General features: G+C 33.4%; 2 protein-coding genes across 3 annotated transcripts; both read left to right on the top strand.

The window, feature by feature from the left end:
• The first annotated feature begins 1,178 nt into the window (after nt 1-1,178).
• LOC107413340 (fructose-bisphosphate aldolase 3, chloroplastic) lies at nt 1,179-4,863 on the top strand. Its single transcript, XM_016021266.4, has 6 exons — nt 1,179-1,490; nt 2,416-2,685; nt 2,823-2,932; nt 3,054-3,144; nt 3,669-3,938; nt 4,317-4,863. The coding sequence occupies exons 1-6, from the start codon at nt 1,329-1,331 to the stop codon at nt 4,593-4,595; spliced, it is 1,182 nt and encodes a 393-aa protein (XP_015876752.1). The 5' UTR covers nt 1,179-1,328; the 3' UTR covers nt 4,596-4,863.
• Nucleotides 4,864-5,978: 1,115 nt separating this feature from the next.
• On the top strand, nt 5,979-16,643 carry LOC107413310 (DExH-box ATP-dependent RNA helicase DExH5, mitochondrial). 2 transcript variants are annotated; one of them, XM_048462333.2, is made up of 19 exons: nt 5,984-6,650; nt 7,078-7,232; nt 7,319-7,406; nt 7,739-7,984; nt 8,381-8,476; nt 8,871-9,059; nt 9,165-9,324; nt 9,395-9,525; nt 10,460-10,627; nt 10,711-10,983; nt 11,442-11,636; nt 12,253-12,456; nt 12,780-12,849; nt 12,973-13,121; nt 13,937-14,242; nt 14,844-14,903; nt 14,989-15,141; nt 15,276-15,386; nt 15,560-16,643. In XM_048462333.2, exons 1-19 carry the CDS (start codon nt 6,351-6,353, stop codon nt 16,019-16,021), a joined length of 3,516 nt encoding a protein of 1,171 aa, XP_048318290.1. In that variant the 5' UTR covers nt 5,984-6,350; the 3' UTR covers nt 16,022-16,643. The 2 variants fall into 2 exon arrangements, 1 of the variants encoding a protein (XP_048318290.1); XR_007237509.2 differs by lacking the exon at nt 15,560-16,643 and having other exon boundaries at nt 5,979-6,650; nt 14,996-15,141.
• Nucleotides 16,644-21,607: the final 4,964 nt, after the last annotated feature.

Here is a 21,607-nt window from a genome sequence, read left to right as displayed (position 1 = left end):
AATAATAAAATATTATTGTGTCATTTTGGAACAGTCATCTAGTAATAAAGCTACCATAATCATATTACCATACCATAAATTTGGGCATAAATTATTATGGCGGTGGAAGAGCAAACATATGAATAATAGCTTATTCCATTTTTGAAAAGGCAAAAGAAAAAAATGTTCATATTTCATGAACTTTTTGATCTTTTTAACAATCCAACGACAAATATTATTTGATAAATATGGGGCATTTTTTTTAATCATTTTAATATAGAGAGAAAAATAACAAATAATTCGTTATTCATTAATGAAATAATAATTTTCAATCATATATGATATTTTTATTAAATATTTAATAATAATTTATCTTTATAATTTTGTTTTCACAAGTTGGGTCCAAAAATGTGAAAGGGAGCGAATCACAAAGCAAGGTTGTCTATTACTCTGTTTAGCCGCATGTGTGGTGATGGTCAATTGGTAGGTGAGAGTGATGGTCGATGACCTACCACCAGTATCCCAAACCATACCAAAGGATGCATGGGGTACCAGATATACCGAAATACCCTTCCTCGTTTCACAATTTAATTTAATTTTGATTATTTTTGGAAAATTGGTTTTCCTGCCTATAATTTAAGAGTTTTTACCCCTTTTCTTTTTCTTTTCAAATTTCTAATCTAATCAACAAAATAATAAATTGCAATATTACTTATCCTTAAAAGGTGAACTTGGCATTGTTACTTACAAATTTTAAATTTAGTTTTTTAATCGTTTTCTAAAATTATTTTTGGAGCTTACTATCAATTAACAGTTATCCGTTATATAAAAATATAAAATTAATATTTTTTCAATTTTTATGTTTATTTATATTTTTTTTCATAATTTTTACAAGTAATAAAATCTTGTACTATATGGTTTATACTTACAAACTCAATTTTTTTTTTTTAAATCCAAGTAAATGAATTACAAATGTTACTTAAAAAAATGAATTGCAAATGGAAAATAAAAACTGTTCCCCTAGTTTTTGGTATTTCAAAAAAAAAAAAAAAAAAAAAACTGTTCCCTCGTAAGAAACTAAAAAAGAATATTGAAGGATAAAATGGTCATTTAGGGGGTAATCTGGTAATAGTGACATGATACATTAAGGGCTGTTTGGTAGTGCCGTAAGTTCCTTGTCTTATTGCGACTTTAATTGCAAGCTGCGGAGTTGCCGAGAAAAGCGTCGCCTTACTCCACCTGTATAAGCAATCACGCTCGTCAAATCAGACTCGAGAGAGAGTAGCTTTTGTTTTTCTCGCGAAACAAGCCCACACGTTTGCCTTCATTGTTGTTGTTGTTGAAGAGCTATGGCCTGTGCGAGTTTCGCAAATCTCAACGCGTCGTCTTCGCAGTGGATCGGACGGCAATCCTTCACTCAGCGCAACGGATCGTCCAAATGCCTCGCTACTCGCCGAGTCTCCCTCCCGATCCGCGCCAGTGCTTACACCGACGAACTCATCCAGACGGCTGTGAGTCTTGTCCTTACCTTATCGCCACCTCATAGTTCACCAACTTTTTGCCTTCAAATCGAACATGCAAATTAATTGTGTAAAGCTATTGGATGAAAAAAATTATATTATTTCTGATTTGACAATTATGAACATTTGAATTTAGGGATCAGTTTGTAATAATTTGCTAAATTCATATGTTTTGAGTTTCGTAAATCGCAATAAAAAGGGAAAGAAAGAAAGAAAATTCGAATCGCTGCTACAGTTGATCAAAATGTTTCTAGAGAATTAAGTTTTGGAAGTTTGATTTACTTTTTTAATTGTGTTTTATTGTTTTAACTGCTTTTCAAGAAAGGCTAAAAAAAAAATAAATAAATAACTGAATCAGGGATTTTTTTTTTTTTTTTTTTTTTTGGGTATGTTCTTAAATTCATGTTAGTAAGTGATCGCCTACATGCGTTCTGATTTAAAGGAATACTAAATGTATTTTGGTGCTCTTCGTGTGCTTTAAAAATCTTCCTACTGGCCCATGTTATGGAGAAATGAAACCAGTAATTAATCTCTGTGAAAGTGCAGAGTTTTGAAGAATGGAGTGCAGTTTTCTTAAAAATATTTTTACTAGGTTGTTTAGCAAAGAATAAGGTTGATAAAAGTTTTCAAATATAACCTTTAGATGTTGGCTCTTTTGTTTATATCAGTTCGTGGCAGTAGTTTGACATTTACTTTGCATATTAAGTAGTCATAGTCCTTGCTTAGTTTCGATCAAATCACTTTTAGAAGTTTGTTGGCATGTTTTAGTAGTTTAATATAACATTTATCCTCCAAAGCATATAAAATACAAAGAAGGGCAAAACAACAAATGTCAGTAATAATATCCAAAAATGACCTCAAGATTGCATGCGTTGTTTTTAATTTTTTTTTTTCCTTTTATTTTTTGATGTTGTAGAAAACTATTGCATCTCCTGGTCGTGGTATCCTTGCCATTGATGAGTCCAATGCAACCTGTGGCAAGAGACTAGCATCCATAGGCTTGGACAATACTGAGCCCAACCGTCAAGCTTATAGACAACTTTTGCTAACCACGCCTGGCCTCGGTGAATACATTTCTGGTGCCATTCTTTTTGAGGAAACACTTTACCAGTCAACAACTGACGGAAAGAAGTTTGTAGACTGTTTGCGTCATCAGAACATTGTGCCTGGCATCAAAGTTGATAAGGTGATTCCACAAAATTCTAATGTGTTTATACCTTGAGAAAATTTAATCTAAGTACTTTGAGAACCCTATTTTTATTTTTATTTTTTTCTCCCCTTACGTGTCATTATTTTGATACTTTTATTTGTTTTGGTTTACAGGGTTTGGTTCCACTACCTGGGTCAAACAATGAATCTTGGTGTCAAGGTTTGGATGGTCTGGCTTCGAGGTCTGCTGAGTACTACAAACAAGGTGCTCGTTTTGCTAAATGGTGAGTTACGTTAATTTTATATTGTGAATGTACTCCTTAAATTTCTGTGAGCTAACTGGTTATAAATCCACTCCATGCAACAAGGAAGTTTATATCTGTGTTTTCTTGTTGGCATATCCAGGCGAACAGTTGTAAGCATTCCTAGTGGTCCTTCGGCTCTGGCTGTTAAGGAAGCTGCTTGGGGACTTGCACGTTATGCTGCCATTTCTCAGGTATGTTAATTTTTTAAAAGCCAAGTTTTGGTTTAATGTTGCTAGAAAGAAGAAGCTGTTAATTGTGTCTATGAATCCTTTTTGTGTTTTTCAAAGAAGAAACACACTATGTCCTTTTTATTCATTCTGGATAAGCTTGGTGAAGTGGAAAGCAATTCTAGGTTTTGTTAATATACTCAGATAAAATACTTATAGTTCCTTTCACTGTTTTGCCGTGCAAAAACTATGTAGGAAAGCAATTTTATATTTGATAAATTTATTACCCTGACTTGCTCTCTACCCTCCTCGAACTGTGGCTTCTGATAGGAAGTTGTGATTAACTTGAAACATTTGTAATTTCATCTTATAGAGGGACTGTGAGATCCTTTTACCGCATATCTTTGTTCCGTCTGCTTTCTTTATAGGATTTCTGAAAGTGTGTCTGAAAAATGCAAGATGTTATGGGCTTTATGGCTTTTGTTTTAATGTCAACCCTCAAATCAGTATAATACATGTAAATGTAGTTTTGTTGATATTACATGCAGGACAATGGTCTTGTGCCCATTGTGGAGCCTGAGATTCTTCTTGATGGGGAACATCCAATTGAGAGGACGCTTGAAGTTGCAGAAAAGGTCTGGGCTGAAGTCTTCTTCTACTTGGCTGAAAACAATGTGACATTTGAAGGAATCCTTCTTAAGCCTAGCATGGTCACTCCTGGCGCAGAGCACAAGGAGAAGGCTTCTCCAGAAACCATCGCCAAGTATACACTCACAATGCTTAAAAGGAGAGTTCCTCCTGCAGTTCCAGGAATCATGGTAAGGTTTATTTCTTATGTAATAATTTATAGAGCGATTATCTTTTCCTCGGTTTCAATTAGTAAGGCATATGAGTCCCTGCAAGATTTGTAATCAAGTGTTAAAAAGTTTCTTGGAATTGAATGTTGATGTATGAAAAGGTAATCTAGTAAACGTATATTCTCAGCCACAAAAGTATGTAAAATGTTCTCGACTTTGGTGGGTCATTCTATAATTTTCGTGGATGAGCTGAGATTGATACTGAACGCTCAGAAGTTTCTGACAGTAACCACAGAAGAAAACACTTATGTTTTAACAACTCATTAATGCATATGCATAAGTTATTGTTTCTTACCAGTGCCTTAGGTTTGATTGCTATATGTTCATTTTGCCTTGCAGTTTTTGTCCGGAGGCCAGTCTGAAGTGGAGGCTACACTCAACCTGAATGCAATGAACCAAAGCCCTAACCCATGGCATGTTTCCTTCTCATATGCCCGTGCCCTGCAGAACACTGTGCTCAAGACATGGCAAGGACAACCTGAGAATGTGGAAGCCGCACAAAAGGCATTGTTGGTTCGAGCAAAGGCAAACTCACTGGCTCAGCTGGGGAAATACTCTGCAGAAGGTGAAAGTGAGGAAGCCAAGAAAGGAATGTTTGTCAAGGGTTATACCTACTAAGCACAATCCTGACACTATTCGTGTGCTGTAGGGTAGTCGAACAATTTGTACTTCTGTATTGCAAGTTTTCTTGTTAGTTATTTATGCAGTGAAAAACTAAAATATGTTAGATTGTTAGATAAACTTTCCCCATCTCATTTTGTTATTTTCTTAATAGAGCGCTTGAATAAGACCAGGGAGAAAGAAAATGTTTTGAACTGTAAGTTGAAGGTGAGAGTATTGGAAAGCAAAAATATATCAATGGATCTTGAAATCCTTCTTGTTCTTCCTTTTTGGGTGCAATGATTTTCAATGTTACCTACCTTTCCACCGCAGAAAAAAAAAAAAAATAATAAATAAATAAATAAATAAAAGCCTTATTGAATTAAATTAAGTCACAGTAAGTTTCAGCGTGTAATTTTTCTTCTTATAGCAAGCCATCTGGATATTTAGTTGTGTCATGTAGCTTGTGCCACATTGGTGCATGGCACTGTTGTATGCCTAAGAGCAGACCAGGTGTTCCATTGTCGGTATTTGTGTGTGCATGTGTATGCATGGATATATAGGTGTAAGATATTTTTGGTTTTACATATCCACCATGAGGATCTTTTTAATATGATAAGAATGGTGAAATCACCAAGAGTAGATTTTCAAGTCGAGGATTAAATCTTAAGATTTGATAAAAATCCCCCACTTTTATGTTGTAATAAAAAAGAAAATATGATAACAATGGTTTTATACAATGTATTTGATTGGATATTTAACTTCTTTTTTTTTTTTTTTTTAATGGTTATTATTATTACACAGTCGGTGGAGGAGGACTGGAGGAGGAGACTCAATGGAGGAAAATCGTTTTTGTTTTTGTTTTTATTGTATTAAAATGACACGAAGTGGTTTTATTCGTTGGATTCTTCAAATCTCATATTTTCCTCTAATATTCTTTTTTTCTTTTTCTTTTTTTCTTTTGGGGTAAAACACGTTTTCAATCGAATAACGAAAAGTTGTTAAAAAAAAAATTGTAAAACAAATAGATTACAATAATCTTTTTATATTTGTATTAAATTCACATTCACATTCTATTATATTTAAATATTTTGTCAATATTTATAATTTCTCAAAATGGATAATTACCATGCCCAATCTAAAAATTCAATGTTAGAAATAACAAAATCAATGTAAAATATTTTTAAATATACAAGTAGATTTTTGTTTTGTTTTGTTTTTTTTTTTTTTTTTTTTTTTGTGCTTAAGAAATATACAAGCAGATTTATATGACTGGAATGAACAATAACTTTATTATTTTAAATTTATTTTTGTTAATAATAAAATAATAAAATTTGAATTCATTGTACGTGGTCCGTAGAAACGGTAAGAAAGAAGACGCTAACGTGTGGCTTCACTACAGAATCTGCACGCGCCACAAAAGCGCCACTTTCAATACTTAGAACTCGAAAGAACCCAGCCCCCGCTGTAAACCCAACCTCACTTTTTCTGTTATTTTCTTTCTCTCTTTTGCCCGTTTTCAGTTTCGGAGTTTCCACCATTTCTCTGGAAACAAACAGAAAATCACAAATCCGGTAACGGAACGACGCCGTCAAACCTTTGCATGCCATCATCTTCTCCTTTTTAATTCTGTTTCTTCTTCTTCTTCTTCCTCTTCCTCTTCCTCTTCCTCTTCCTTTTTCTTCTCTGCTCTTCAATTCCCTTCTTCATCACCTTCGAACCCCAAAACCTTTTTAACCCTAAAACCCTCAAACTCTTCTATTATTCATCGCGATGAAGGATCGGCCTCCTCCTTCATACGGCGCAGTTTACGTCCCTCCTCACCATCGCCTCCGCTCCGTCATCACATCCCCTAATTATACTTCCTCTGCTGCTTTGGTTGACTCCAGGCTCCGAGAGAATCATCATCAGAGTGCGGTTTTAAACCCTAGAAGTAGTAGTGTTCACCTTTCGAACCTCAAGAATCAGCAGGAGGAACAGTTCCAGAAGCAAACTTTTCACTACAATTCTGCTTATGACGATGGGCTTTCTGAGGAAGGATCTGATCGTGAATTTGATTCGTCCTCTCATCCTGTGAGTTTTACGATCTTTACTATCTTCCTTTTGATTTTTTTATTTTTTATTTTATTTTTTGATCCTACTGGTCCTTGTTATTTTTTAAAATTTATGAAATGGTAATTGGGTTTTGATTGAGGTTGAGTTTGTGAAATGTAAAATGCAAGTTTTTTTCTTTGAGTTTTAATTGAATTTGTAGTTTTACATGGACTTGTACTATTGTTCAGTGCAAGCGAAACTGGTATTTGGATATGCAATTCATCCGACTAGAAATTTAATTTATTTTTTGTAATTGTTGATTGATCCACCGTTTGCATTATAGAACATAAGGTGTTCGAAGACATTAAACGGTTGAATTTATGGACCTTTAAGGTGTAAAAGTGGTTCATTTTATTTATATACAAGTGCTTATTGTGGCTGTTCATAATTTCACAATGATTTACAGGGTGCTTCCCCTTCTGATAACATCAATGACTGGAAAAGAAAGTTAACCTTGCTTTTACGAGACAAAGAGAAACAAGAGTTGGTTTCCAGGGAGAAAAAGGACAGGCGTGATTTTGAGGAAATAGCTGTTTTAGCTAGCAGGATGGGGCTTTATAGGTACCTTTTTTTTTGTATTTTGAGCAATCATATCCTGTTACTAGAAATAGACATTGGTTATTTCTAATTGAAATTGTATTTGGCAGCCATCTCTATGTAAAAGTTGCTGTCTTTAGTAAAGTCCCACTGCCAAACTACAGATTTGATCTTGATGATAGGCGCCCGCAGAGAGAGGTATCTTATTATAATGTGTTTCTTTCAATTGTTACTTTGCTGTTTTAGCATACTTTTAGCTTTCATACAAAAGTAGTACCTTTATTTCACTTTAGATACTATGAAATTGTGTGATTTTGTTATCACCTTTATTTGCCCAACTCCTCTCTATGCTCCATTTTTCCAGTTGACAATGATCAACTTCCAAATTGATCCAAGTGTTACTGTTGGCTCTTCGTAGTCTTTTTTTTTCCTTCTTTTGTTTGATGGATATTTTGGAAGATCCACATTCTTTCTAGTTTTCATTTTTAATTGTTCCTTAGGATTTAAGTAAAGTTTTCAAGAATTGACAGGTCATCTTGCCTCTTGGATTGCTGAGGAGGATTGAGTCCTATCTTGGGGAGTTCCTATCTCAAAAGTCTAGGACTAAGGGAAGCTTTTCAGATGTGTCCTTTTCTAGATCGAGCAGTAATTGTAGTATAGCCACTGATGAAGGTCTTTTTGAGGTACCTGAGCCTCTGGCTTCCAGTAAGGTTGTGATGGACAAAATTCTTTGGCGAAGAAGCTTGCAACTGCAGGATCAGCAACAAGCTTGGCAGGTTTGGCTTCTTTTAATTGATATGAAGCATATGTTTTGTTTATTGTTGTATCTGTTTGAAAATAAACAATTTGTTAGGTTATTTTCACTTAAAAACATTTTGGAAATGCTGCATTGTTGGTCAAGAATTTCATGGGATGAAACATATTTTAGGTCACTAATTTCAAAACCTATTTCAAGTGTCTTTTGTGGATTTGAACTGTGACTGGTTAGTTCTTCTCTTCGAGATGTCTGGATCAAGGCACTAAAATGTTACTTCAGTAAGGCTGATAAAGGAGGATACTTTACTTACAAATTTTATCAGGATCTTGATTGATTTGTCTAATATTTTATTGTCTTGTCCTGATAATGATTGTCATAAGTTGATTGTATATTAATTTTTTAAAATTTCATACAGGAATCTCCTGAAGGTAGGAAAATGCTGGAATTTCGTAGAAGTCTTCCTGCTTATAAAGAGAAGGATGCAGTATTGGCCGCCATTTCACAGAATCAGGTCTCCATTTATTTTCTTGTTCTTGTCAAGTTGCTTTACTTGCTCAGAAGTTTTATTTCTTAAATCTTTGGGTTTGATTATTGTATTTATTTTTGAGTAATTAGTCTTTTCTAATGATCTTGCTGAAATGGCAGGTGGCTTTCTTTAAGTTGATTGCATTCCTAAAGATATATTTTTTTCTTTATATCAACAAATTGTTTTCTGAACTAAAATTATTGGTTTCCTGAACAATTCATGCACAATATTTTGGTTTCAGAATGACATCCATTTAAGTATCAAGTATCGATAATGATGATCTCATTGGAAGTCATATGATCATCACCTGGTTTCTTTTATCAGTAGTTTCTTACTCTTTATTTTGCATTACTCATTTTATAAGAATTTTGTTCTGCAGGTTGTTATCATTTCAGGTGAAACTGGCTGTGGAAAGACCACACAAATTCCACAATTCATTTTAGAATCTGAGATAGAATCTGTCTGTGGAGCTGCTTGTAGTATTATATGTACACAGCCTAGACGAATTTCTGCCATGTCCGTATCTGAAAGAATTGCTTCTGAGAGGGGAGAGAAATTGGGTGAATCAGTGAGTTCTGCTAACTTTGTTAAAGAGCTTGCTTTCATCAATCATATTCTTTAGTTAAAAGTTTCCAACTTGATTCTAAATGTTTCCGTCCTCATTTCTTCAAAGGTTGGGTATAAAGTACGGTTAGAAGGTATAAAAGGAAGGGATACTCACCTTCTCTTTTGCACCACTGGCATCTTGTTGAGAAGATTGCTTGTTGACAGAAACTTGAAAGGGGTAACTCATGTTATTGTAGATGAGATCCATGAACGTGGAATGAATGAAGGTAAATAATGCTGTCTTTTGGGTCTAATTTTTGGAAGGAAGCAACTACTCATCGTGATATTTGATGCCAGATTTTCTGCTAATTGTTCTAAAGGAGCTTCTTCCTCGTCGACCAGAACTAAGACTGATTCTGATGAGTGCCACCCTGGATGCAGAATTGTTTGCATCCTATTTTGGTAGGGCACAGATAATTCACATTCCGGTATGTTTGATATTTCCAGTAGTTCTATATATTTTACCTTCATCTGCAATGAATTTTTGTCTCATTTTCATGATTAAGTAGTTATGATTTGGGGAATTTATTTTGCCCTTCCTTCATTGATCCTGTGAGAATAATGTCATGTATGCCTTATCCTTTTCTGATTTCATCATTGGGTGTTACCTTTGATATCAGTTATGTTCATGTTAAATGGTTTTCTTTTAGTAACCAACTACTTATGGTTATAGAGTAATATTAATTTTCAAATGTGGCTTATCTTATGTTAGTGCTTCTTATGAGCTTCTTGGTTTGGATTTCCAATGTGGCCTTTTTGTATTTTCTTGAACATAAGATCTGTAGTCAATCTGCTACGATTTTTGTTTACATTTATCCACCATCAGCTTTTGCTGGTGCTTAAGAGCTGGTACTATAGGTTTGCAGTGACTGCAGACTGATAATAACACTCTTTTTTTTCCTTTCTTTGCCTTTGCTGGTATTTTATTATTATTAACAAAGGACAGATGTAGTTTGCTGTGCATCTTTGATGACTAAGAGAGACACGAGCAAATTCTGTTGAGCTACTGGTTAGTGGAACATATTTTGATCTCCCATTTTGACAACCTTTTGGTGTATCTATTGGATAAGGACCTGTTGTCTCATATCTTATGAATTTAAATATGAAGTTCATAATTTTATGATCTAGGTGGTTGTTCTTGTAATTCAAGATCCTTTAGTGAGTATAACAGAAGGCATTATGCATATGATATCAGCTCGTACTTATTTTCTTTTACTTTTTGAGAGTGCAACCTTGCAATAAATTATCAGTAGGTTTTGTTATACACGGTTCATCTTGTTTCCTGGTGGAGTTTTTTTTTAGTGAGGATGGATACAATAGTCTCTATGAAGCTGAAATATTTTAATCCTTGTTCTTATCTAGGGATTTACATATCCAGTTCAAACTCATTTTCTGGAGGACATTCTGGAAATGACGGGTTACAGGTTAACACCATACAACCAAATTGATGATTATGGTCAAGAAAAGATGTGGAAAATGAGCAAACAAGCACCAAGAAAGAGGAAAAGCCAGATTGCTTCTGTTGTGGAGGTATGCTACATATTATGTGGATATCATTTTCATATTCATTCTCACTATTTTCTAAGTTTTCCCCCACTGGAAATGTGTACCAGGATGCTTTAAAAGCTGCTGATTTAAAATTTTATAGCCACCGGACTTGGGAATCTCTTTCATGCTGGAATCCTGATTGCATTGGTTTTAATCTCATAGAGTTTTTATTATGCAATATCTGTGAGAAAGAAAGACCAGGTGCTATTCTGGTTTTTATGACGGGGTGGGATGACATAAGTTCTCTAAAGGATAAGCTTCAAGCTCATCCTATTTTAGGCGATCCTAGCCGAGTCTTGTTGCTAGCATGCCATGGTTCAATGGCCAGTTCTGAGCAGGTAATTCTTTTATTTATAGATTGAAAATGTAAGTATGGGTTCGCTTTTCATGGGGTTATTATCTGGTGCAATGGTAAATTTCTTGCACTGTCAAGCTTAGGTGCATGGTTTTGGTTCTTGAGAGTGGCCAATATATACCAAAGGCATAACGCCCAGATTTCCAACCCGCCTACTCTCCCGGGACCCTTAAATGGGACCAGCACTGTAAAAGCCTTAGTATCTGGCATGATGTGCTTTTACTACTCTGCTCTGCATATTTTGAACAAGTTTTAGCATAACTGTCATCTATGCAAAAAGAAGGGCTTGCTATTAAACTCAAAAGCCATTACATCTGTAGTTTTATAAAAAAAAAAAAAAATTATTGAATTTGTATTGGGAGTGAATAGATTTATTCATATTCTGCTTCTTTTTTCCAAAGTTAAGTTATATCTAAAATGATTGATCTGGAATGCATACAGAGGTTAATATTTGATGAGCCTGAAGATGGAGTGAGGAAAATAGTACTAGCAACTAACATTGCTGAGACAAGTATCACAATAAATGATGTTGTTTTTGTTCTTGATTGCGGAAAGGCAAAAGAGACATCTTATGATGCACTGAATAACACTCCATGTTTGCTTCCATCATGGATATCCAAGGTTTCTGCTCAACAAGTAAGGTTATATTCTGTCTGAAAATTTGATGTCTAAAATGGAGATTAATATCAATGTATTAATTATCTTTGATAAACTTGTGAATGTCTACACATTGATTTATCTATGACAACCTTTTCTGTTTGGTTGCTCCCTTTAATAGAAAGGACTTGCTGCAGGCCAACTCTAAATATGGTATTTATCTCTATAAATGACATTTAGGCCAAGTAGTTTCCTTTCTACAAGAAAATTGAAATTTTTTTAAGTTTTCAATTTCAACGGATATTATTATGCTCTATTATTTTAGATTTTATGAGATCAAACTAGTGACTTGAACGTTTATAGCCAGAATATAACTTGCTGTAATCTATACAAGCAAGGGACTGACATGATGCTCCCCTGAATATAAGATTCTAGATAAAATGAAGGGAACTAGGATTAAGGGTTTAGGCTGTAGAAGATAACATTTGAATACTGAATAAACTCTAATGTCTAGGCCATGTGCTGAACTGGTAAAAAAGTGATATTCTCATATATAAATAAAGTTGCCTGCTGTTTATGTTCAGTACATGTCAGATTTATAGTTGTGTAATTGATTAAATGTTTTGCACTTTCTCTTTGCTTTTGTGTATTGTAGAGAAGAGGAAGGGCTGGCCGTGTTCAGCCTGGAGAATGTTACCATCTCTATCCTAGATGTGTATATGATGCTTTTGCTGAGTATCAATTGCCTGAAATTTTGAGGACGCCTTTGCAGTCTCTTTGTCTGCAAATAAAAAGTTTAAAGCTTGGAAGTATTTCTGAGTTCCTGTCTAAGGCTTTGCAATCGCCAGAGTTGTTAGCGGTAACAATTAACTGGACATTTTTGTATTTTGCCTCATTTAGATTTGATATGTCAATACATGGGCAATAAAAAGTTCCTTTTTCATTTTTTTATTTAACTTTATTTTCTGCAAAATTTTCTCCTTATTAGAAAAGAGAGAGACCCTTGAAAAAAGGAATGTATGTTTGCATTACTCTGAAAGGCACAAGCATTTCTGTGCAAGGCATTTCTCAAGTTTAATCTTTATATGTTCTCATGCCCCTAAAAATGTGCTTGTGAAATCTATTATGCTTTACAATTTTGCACGTCATTCATAATTCACATGCAGTTTACCCACTTTTTAGGTGCAAAATGCTATTGAATATTTGAAAATCATCGGGGCCTTGGATGAGAATGAAAATCTGACTGTTTTAGGTATGGAGAGATGTTTACCTGTTTTCTGCTTATAATAGAGATATATATATATATATATATAACTTTTTTTCTTCTTCTTTTTCTAAGCCAACAAAGTCTCATGCCTTTTGAGTCTATTGGCAGGACGCTATCTAACTATGCTTCCAGTGGAGCCAAAGCTTGGAAAGATGCTCCTGTTGGGTGCCATCTTAAATTGCCTTGACCCCATTTTGACTGTTGTTTCTGGCCTTAGTGTCAGAGATCCTTTCTTAACTCCGTTTGACAAGAAGGATGTAAGTCAGCTTCCCACCTTATAACATTTTATTTTTATGAAAAATAATCATATTCTTTGTATTTCTTTGTTAGGATAGAGGCATAGTATCCCACTCCTACTTTAAGTTGATTGGTGGTATTTTATTTAGCAAAGCTACTGCTTGGAGGGACTTGTTGTCATTCTTTGTTCATGTTCTAGTTATGTATCACTGTTACATTCTTTCAGTAAACTTTGCGGTTGCTCTTATTGTTTGTTCTGGCACATACTTAACAGAAGCAACCCAATGATGTATATGATGCATCACTTTCCAAATGGCTCAATCTTTTTTTTTATGAGCTGTGCATGTTTCAGTATTACCATCCAAAGTTCTTATTTCCATACAGATTTTGCTTATTAAAGTGTTTAGAAAAATTATTTATGATTTTACTTATAATCAGTGCAATGTTCTGTCAAGCCTTCATAATGGTGTATGGCAAGAAACTTTGATTATCAGGGCAATCAAGTCTACATTTCATAACCAAAGGGTCTATAGAAATTAGTGTTTATATGTTATAAAAGAGACAAGAACTGGGGTTTTGTTCTGATGTGTATTCATGATCATCGAGAGTAAATTTTTGGGGCCTTTTAAGGACTGAAGACGGTAACATGAACAGCGATGATAAGGAAAACAGCTAATGTCCTGCTTACAGATTGAACTTACAATTGTCTTGATTGCAGTGCTTTTTGGTTGGTTCGGTGGAAATGCATTGTTTTCTAAATTTAAGTTTAAATTCTTATTTTTGCACTAATGCACATTATGATTTTTTTAGTTAATAAATATGTTTCTCTTCACAGCTTGCAGAGACTGCAAAATCTCAGTTTTCCCGTGACTACAGTGATCACCTTGCACTTATCAGGGCCTATGAGGGATGGGTAGATGCTGAAAGAGACTATGCTGGTTACGATTACTGCTGGATGAATTTTCTTTCTGCCCAATCAATGAAAGCAATTGATTCTCTTAGGAAGGAGTTCTTCTCTTTGCTGAAAGATGCCGGTTTGATTGATGCCAACGACACCAGCTACAACACTTGGAGCTATGATGAGCATCTCATCCGAGCAGTTATTTGCTATGGTCTATATCCTGGAATTTGCTCCATTGTGGTAAGCCAAGGCTTTTCCTGTATCTTTCTTGATGTTTTCACATATTTAAAGTGCTTATAAGTTTGTTAACTACTTCATGCTTTCACACATCTTCTTCTGTTTGATTTGTTATGTTTTATACCTTGAGGGTTGCAGATGTATGATCAAATAGAAATGAGCGGAATAAAGCCATAAAAGAGTAATAGTTATGCTAAAGTGACCAAATACTTTAATCAAAATTTTCATACCGAGTGGTGTATTATCTTTTCTTTTTGCTTATATTTGGTCCCACTTTTGCATGTCGGCCTCATTTATCTTTTAACAACTGAAATTCTGCTATATCCTAAGGTATCCAAAATTTGGTGAATGGAGTAGGAGCCTGTAGTATTTACTCAAAAGGTAATCAAGTTTTTTGGCAACTATTATTATTCTACTCGGTGCTTAGTAGGTAAAATAAGATTGCCAAGTATATAGATTTTCTCCTTAGTTACTGAACCATTTTAAAACTACAAGGTGTCTGTCTCCTTGCAATGAGTATAATATGGTTAGTCGTAATCAGTGGAAATAAGTATGATATAGTTTTCTCTTGTATAATTAATGGCGGATTCACATAAATATGCAGCATACTGAGAAGTCATTTTCATTAAAAACAATGGAGGATGGCCCAGTGCTGCTATACTCGGTAAGATTTCTTATACATTACATCTTTGTATCACCTTGGGTTTCTTTCTTTCCGGTTTAGTTTCACGTTCATTTGGTTTTCCTAGAACTCAGTCAGTGCTCGGGAAGCCAAAATTCCATATCCATGGCTAGTTTTCAATGAGAAGATAAAAGTGAACTCTGTCTTCCTCCGAGATTCAACTGCTGTGTCTGATTCGGTGCTGCTTCTCTTTGGTGGAAGCATGTCAAGGGGGGATATTGTAAGTTTTCTGTATTCTCTTGTTTGCTGGAGTGTGCAAACAAATGCATATGTTAATGTTATAGATGTTGTTGCTGCTGTTGATAAGCCTGTTGTTATCAAGGACTGGAATAATGGGCTATGTTCTTCTGGCAGGATGGACACATAAAGATGTTGGGAGGATATTTGGAATTCTTCATGAAACCTGCTGTCGCCGATATGTACGAATGTTTACGGAGAGAACTTGATGATCTAATTCAGATCAAAGTAAGAATATATTTGAAGAAAATAACTTCCTTTTGAGATGGAGGGATTCCACTGTTTTTATGCTTGTTAGTTTCTATTGTTATCCTGGATCACTTGTAGCTTTGAGTGTTACTTTATTTAATATTTCTTTTTTCTGCTTGTCTAATTCCAATTCCGGGGAATATTGGTGGCAGCTATTGAATCCCAAGTTGAGCATATACAACTATCATGAGCTCTTATCTGCAGTGCGATTGCTAATCTCAGAGGATCATTGCGAAGGAAGATTTGTGTTTGGCCGCCAGATCCTCAAGCCATCAAAGCCATCTGCTATTAGTGCACAACCAGCATTGGCTTCAAGAACTGAAAGTGGACCTGGGGGGGATAATTCTAAGAGTCAACTCCAGACGTTGCTTACCAGGGCAGGACATGCTGCACCCACCTACAAGACTAAGCAACTGAAGAACAACCAGTTCCGAGCGACCGTGGAGTTCAACGGAATGCAAATAATGGGTCAACCATGTAATAACAAGAAGAGTGCAGAAAAAGATGCGGCAGCCGAAGCTCTTCAGTGGCTGATGGGAGAAACCCAGACAGGCCATGAGTACGTCAATCACATGTCAATGTTGCTGAAGAAAAGCAAGAAGGATCATAATTGAACTAATGTAGTCAATTATTCCAGCAAGAGCTTAATGAGAAGAAGGCATTGCGGTGGCAGAGGATGGTGTTTACAATGCCTTAACACATACCATGTCGGTCTAAGCCCCTTGGCTTAGAAAACTGTAATGGTCGGCTTGTGCTTGGCATTGTCACCATAGGAACCTGCAAATCTGACCTCGATTTTACATTCTTTCACCCACACAAAAGATATCACCAGAAAAGGACTTGAGTATACAAGGTACAGAGCCTTATATTGATTTGGATTGTTGTTTTGTCTGGCTAGGCAAGATGGAGCTACATCCAACTAACAGAAGTTTAGTTGACTATAATTGACTTGATTAGTCCATGAAAGTATTTTATAGAGCAGAAAACTGATTTGTGACAAGGAAGGTGGTTTCATGAAGAGCCATTTAAGTGGCTGTTGGTAATATGTCAGAGTTTAGGGAAATATACAGAGAGTATAACTGGCCCTTGTTTACCCAATTGGTGTATCGTGTTGCCACTTTGAATCTAAAAGCCTGCCTGTAAATTGTAATCTGTGATATTCTTTTTCACTTTTTGTTAGACTATTGTTTCCTTGTAAATTTGTATCAATTTAGTGTCGCTGAATTGTTCATTGGAGTTTTTGTATTGTTCTAGCGTTATTACAGCGGGTAGGGCTTATTGTTAGTACTTGTTTTCTTTCCTTTTCTTTTGGGTATTTTTATTCCTAGGGATTGGTTGGACAAAACAAGTTGATTGCAGGCTTTGCAGTTGGACCCAACAATGTATGAATTAAATATCTTACAGAATGGAGAGAAGCGGAAAGATGAGTAGAATTATATTGCATACATAATTTACAGAAATTTTTTTGTTTTTTTTTTTTTCCCCTCCAAATTTCAAAAGCAAACACTTTCATGAGTCAACGAATTGAAGTCGTTTTCTTGGCCACTTTTGGTTCTCTTTGCAATCACTGTGTTTTTTTTTGTTTGAAAAAAAAAACAATTGAGTCGCTTTCATTTTGTTTGTTTCAAAGATAGAAAAAAGTGAAGGGGGAAGCTCTTTTATTTTCTTTGACTCCTGTTTTAACTCTCTGAGAGCATATCCAAATGATGATAACAGCATCTTTTTCTCAAGTGAGGATAAAGATTACTTTTAATAAACAACTTCGTTTAATGCTCTTGCTTTTAGTCATGACATTTCATCCTCCTAAATTATAACACATTTTTGTATTCCCATTCAAACATTAAAAAAATAACAATAATAGTTTTCTCTCACATCGGTCCGAGATGATGAGAGTTTAACTAAACAATATTGAAAAATTGTGGAGAAACAAATTATAAAAAGTGTTTCCTACTTTTTTTTTTTTTTTTTTTTTCCTGGGGGACATGGAATTGATTTGAGATACTCTTTTATTTTAGTGTATAAGGTGCAAAAGAGTTGAAGTATATTTAGTCCCTTTAGTTTTATTATTAGGCTGTATTGTCGTCTCTTTCCTCTTGGATTAAATAAAGATATTTGTGAACGTTTGTTTAGAATTAAGGAATAATATATATTTTTACATTTTTTTTGTTAAAATATTCAAATGAAGACTGAAATATGTCTTTTTTCAGTGATTTTTCTAGATAGATATTAAATCAGGGGATTGCAATATATTTATTAGATTGGGGTGGAAATAAATAGTAACTATATTTAAATGAAAATTTAATAGAAAAATGAAATCGAAAGGAAGAGATAAAAGAATTACAGATTTTTGGACAGAGCAAAAAAAAAAAAAAAGAAAAAAGAAAAATTACATATTGATAATGTTTTGGCTATGTCTATGTATCAAAAGGGAAGGTTTAGATTATTAAAAAAAGGAAGCCGATGGATGCATCACATTTGGTTGCAGGAATTGTAGATTTGAATTCTTGTAAGTTCCAAATCTTGATGTGGATTCTATATATTGTATAGGTGATAGGAACAATATATTGAATAGTTTGTAGATTCCTATTGAATTATAAATACACAAACTAAACTATTAATAGTCCATAATTTCTTAAATCATTAGAAAGTTTTTTTTTTTTTTTTTTGAAAAAAAAAATTATTAAGAAAAAGTTGTGGACACATAATAATGATAGTGAACCGAATAATATAAACTAGATTTATAGCAAGATCCAAAAAAGCCCCGATTTAAAAGGTAAAGCGTGAGATATCTTTTATATTTAAATATTAAAATATATTTAAGTTTTATAATTGTATATTCAAAGTGTTCAAACCAATTTCTCTATCTCATCGACCAGCAGATGGTATATTCTTTTTGGTTTTTAATCAATGTTTGGTTTCAACCAATAACACAGCATGATTGATATGTTTGTGTGATGAAGGGACTCTTTGCTTTTTTAATATCCATTTGTCATTATATGAACATGTCATATATTCTCTCCACATCACAAATTATGCATGAACACTAAAAATATATTTATCATTTAGCTTAACTCGCATATATATATATATATATATATATGTCACATTCTGAAAAATAATACTCGAAAAGAACTATTAAAATTTATTTGTAAAATAAAGTTTACCTTCATCTAATGATTTTAAAATTTGTAGCCCATTATGTGTAATTTAGGGATTTCACCAATTTTTTTTTTTTTTTTTAAATTTGAAAATTCATACTCATTTGAAGAACAGGGTGATAATTTTTTTAAAAATTATATCTTGGCATCTGCGCTAGAAGGCGTGCAAGACTTCCTCCATGTGATTCAAACTATTATATAGGAGATAAATCGTGATGGGTCTTTGATATTTCACATAATAATTGTTTATTTCTTACCCAAATGTCTCCCCTCTTCTCCTTTTGGTGTCTTTTGTCTTATAAGCAATAACTTTGAATAAAAAAATAATAACAATATAATAATAATAATAATAAAAGAAAGCCTCCCCAAATCTTGCAACAAATTTTCTTCACAAACAATAGCAATCCTCTTTAGTTCATCCACATCTTGCTTCAATCTGACCATGATTCACCATTTTTCTTGACCAGTCTTTGCTTCTTTGCTTCTTACCAGCAAATAATAATAATAAATATAACAAAAAGTTAATAAAAAAAAAGAAAAATACCCTTCAACCTCGAAATGGGACATCGATTTGCTTGTCGGGGGTATTGCTAGTAGATTAGGTAAATAATGCAAAAAAAAAAAAAAAAAAAAGGAATCTGAGCCTTATTAACTATTTGAGACAGGCTGGGAAGGTCTGCCTCTTTGATTGTCTTTAAATGCCTGAAAAAAAAAAAGAAAAAAAATCTGTTGGGTTTAATTAAATTAAGCATTGTTGGGTATTAGAGGAGTGTAAGATCAAAGTCAGAGAACTTAAGGGTGTACAAAATGTGTTATTGTCTGGAACATTATAGAACTCAATTCTAAGTCACATAAATGTGACAGCTCTACCATCAACAACACATCAAAACGTGTTCAAATTTGACCCAAATTTTATCCAAAACCATCAAAATTTCAACCATATGACAACGAGTTTCTCTCGTCTTCAAGCTGTATTTTTGCCGGGGTGTCGGCCACCATTGGGTCTGTTACAGCGTTAGGATTGAACCACAATGCTTTTCTTTTTTTTCTTTTTTTATTTTTATTTTTATTAATTGTCTTTGAAAAAATAAAAATTGATATTTTGACAGAAGGGTTAGGGGACCCCTTTGAGTTTTATAAAAAAAACCTTAAGTGTATGGATTATCTGCAAGGGGAGCACCTCCTTGGGCCACTTTAGTTGGATCACAGCAGGTTTGTAAATCCCGTGACAAGTTTTTTTTTTTTTTTTTTTGTTTTGTTTTGCTATTTATTTAATATATATATATATATAATTTATATATATGAAAAAAAAAAAAAAGGGTTTTGGGACAAGAAATTGGGGTCATATCTGTTTCAAACTTTTTAAGAAATGGGGCAAGTGGGGAAGCTTGTCAGCTCCATGCATGTATAATATTTGATTAAATTATATTGGTTTGGACTTTGGTGGTTTCATTAGATGGATGCAAAACCCGTAACCCATAAGAGAATTGTTACTGTTTTTTCGGCAAAAATAAATAAATAATATATAAACAATAAAAAAGAAATTGAAAAGAGAATTTGATTCTGTCCATCTCACTTTTGAGTTAGACTTCCGAATTAATGATGGGATATGAACTCTTTTTTATTTTGTGCGCATAGGCTAATAATGTGATATACCACTTTCTTTTCATTTGTTTTCAATCATTTGGTTGATATTATTTACCTATTATATATTATGATTATTATTAATGATGATGATGATGTACATTACCTTTTTCATTAATTTTTATAAAAATAAATCTTGCATAAATCTTAATGATGCAAAAATTCTATATATATATATGTATTTATATATGGGTGATTTTTAATGATGAGTATTAGGATTATTCAATTATTGATGAATATATGAATAAATCTCGTATGAACAATATGAAAACAAAAATAATTAAAAAAAAAAAAAGAACACAATTTAAACTGATTGTTGTATCACTGTTTTTGATGAATTGAAATAACTTATGAGTACTCATTCAAATTTCATATAATGCTGTCATGCATTATACAAAAATATATGATCATTTTATTAATATCAAAATCAAATCAAATACCCCAAAAGATAAAAACGTACAGGAAAATAAACGTTGAAAAGGAAATATTATGTCCAAGTGAAAGATTGATTCAATTCATATCAAAATCGAATCAAATCCAAATTCACTCCCCTTATCCAAAGAGTTAAAAAAATATAAGCTAAAATTCATGTCTGGTTTCCCCACCAATTTTCTTTTTTTCTTCGAGTTTAATTTGTTAAAGAAAATGATAAGCAACAAGAAAATAAAGAGGCATTAGACAATAAAATTTCTTTTCATATGTGTCTTTATACTTTAATTAGAATCCACTAAAATTATGAAAAGAGAATAAACCAATAAGAATATTTTAAAGTATCGATTACTTTCCCCTTGATTTTATGTTATATATTTCTTTCACGGAAGATCTTTAATTTTCTTTTTTTTTTTAATAAAAATATGTTAGAAATGTGAGGATTTTAACTCGGAATCACTTTTGCAGAAACAACCATACCACTAATGGCATGCAGAGACAATTAATTTAAAATTTCAAAACAAGCTCAATTACAATTACCATATACATATTTTTCAAATTTTTTTTCCATATTTCTTCTTTCAGAATATTATATTAATTTGAGAAAGTATAAAATAATACATATATATATATATATATATATTCCTTTTTTCTTCCCCCACAATCTCTTCTTATATCTATCATAATGACCATGCATACAAGCAGAAAAACAAAAAGAACCCATAAATATGGAATGCAAGTATTACATTTTATTTTATTTTTTTGTTTTGTTTATTTCCTTAAAGCAAATATATGTTTGTCTAATTAGGTCATCATAAAAAAGAGTAGCAAGAGTTGAAAAAATAAAAAGAAACCTAAAACAATGCATCAAAGCTTAAGGAGTCAATTAGATTAGATTGACATGGCATTGGGGCAAAATAAAAATATAATAAAATCTAATTAGCTAGCAGTGTGGAAATGGAGATGGTT

This window comes from Ziziphus jujuba, chromosome 12, assembly GCF_031755915.1.
Source record: "Ziziphus jujuba cultivar Dongzao chromosome 12, ASM3175591v1".
Taxonomy (NCBI): domain Eukaryota; kingdom Viridiplantae; phylum Streptophyta; class Magnoliopsida; order Rosales; family Rhamnaceae; genus Ziziphus; species Ziziphus jujuba.
The sequence above is the reverse complement of the archived record's forward strand: the minus strand, read 5'-3'. Positions and strand labels throughout refer to the sequence as shown.

Excerpts from the sequence above, each read along its gene's own strand:
- LOC107413310 (XM_048462333.2), top strand. The coding sequence starts at position 6,351 with ATGAAGGATCGGCCTCCTCCTTCATACGGCGCAGTTTACGTCCCTCCT. Across the intron at positions 7,407-7,738 it reads ATAGGCGCCCGCAGAGAGAG|GTCATCTTGCCTCTTGGATT; the intron begins GTATCTTATTAT and ends AAGAATTGACAG. Across the intron at positions 15,142-15,275 it reads GCATGTCAAGGGGGGATATT|GATGGACACATAAAGATGTT; the intron begins GTAAGTTTTCTG and ends TTCTTCTGGCAG.
- LOC107413340 (XM_016021266.4), top strand. The coding sequence starts at position 1,329 with ATGGCCTGTGCGAGTTTCGCAAATCTCAACGCGTCGTCTTCGCAGTGG. Across the intron at positions 3,145-3,668 it reads GTTATGCTGCCATTTCTCAG|GACAATGGTCTTGTGCCCAT; the intron begins GTATGTTAATTT and ends TATTACATGCAG. Across the intron at positions 3,939-4,316 it reads CTGCAGTTCCAGGAATCATG|TTTTTGTCCGGAGGCCAGTC; the intron begins GTAAGGTTTATT and ends TTTGCCTTGCAG.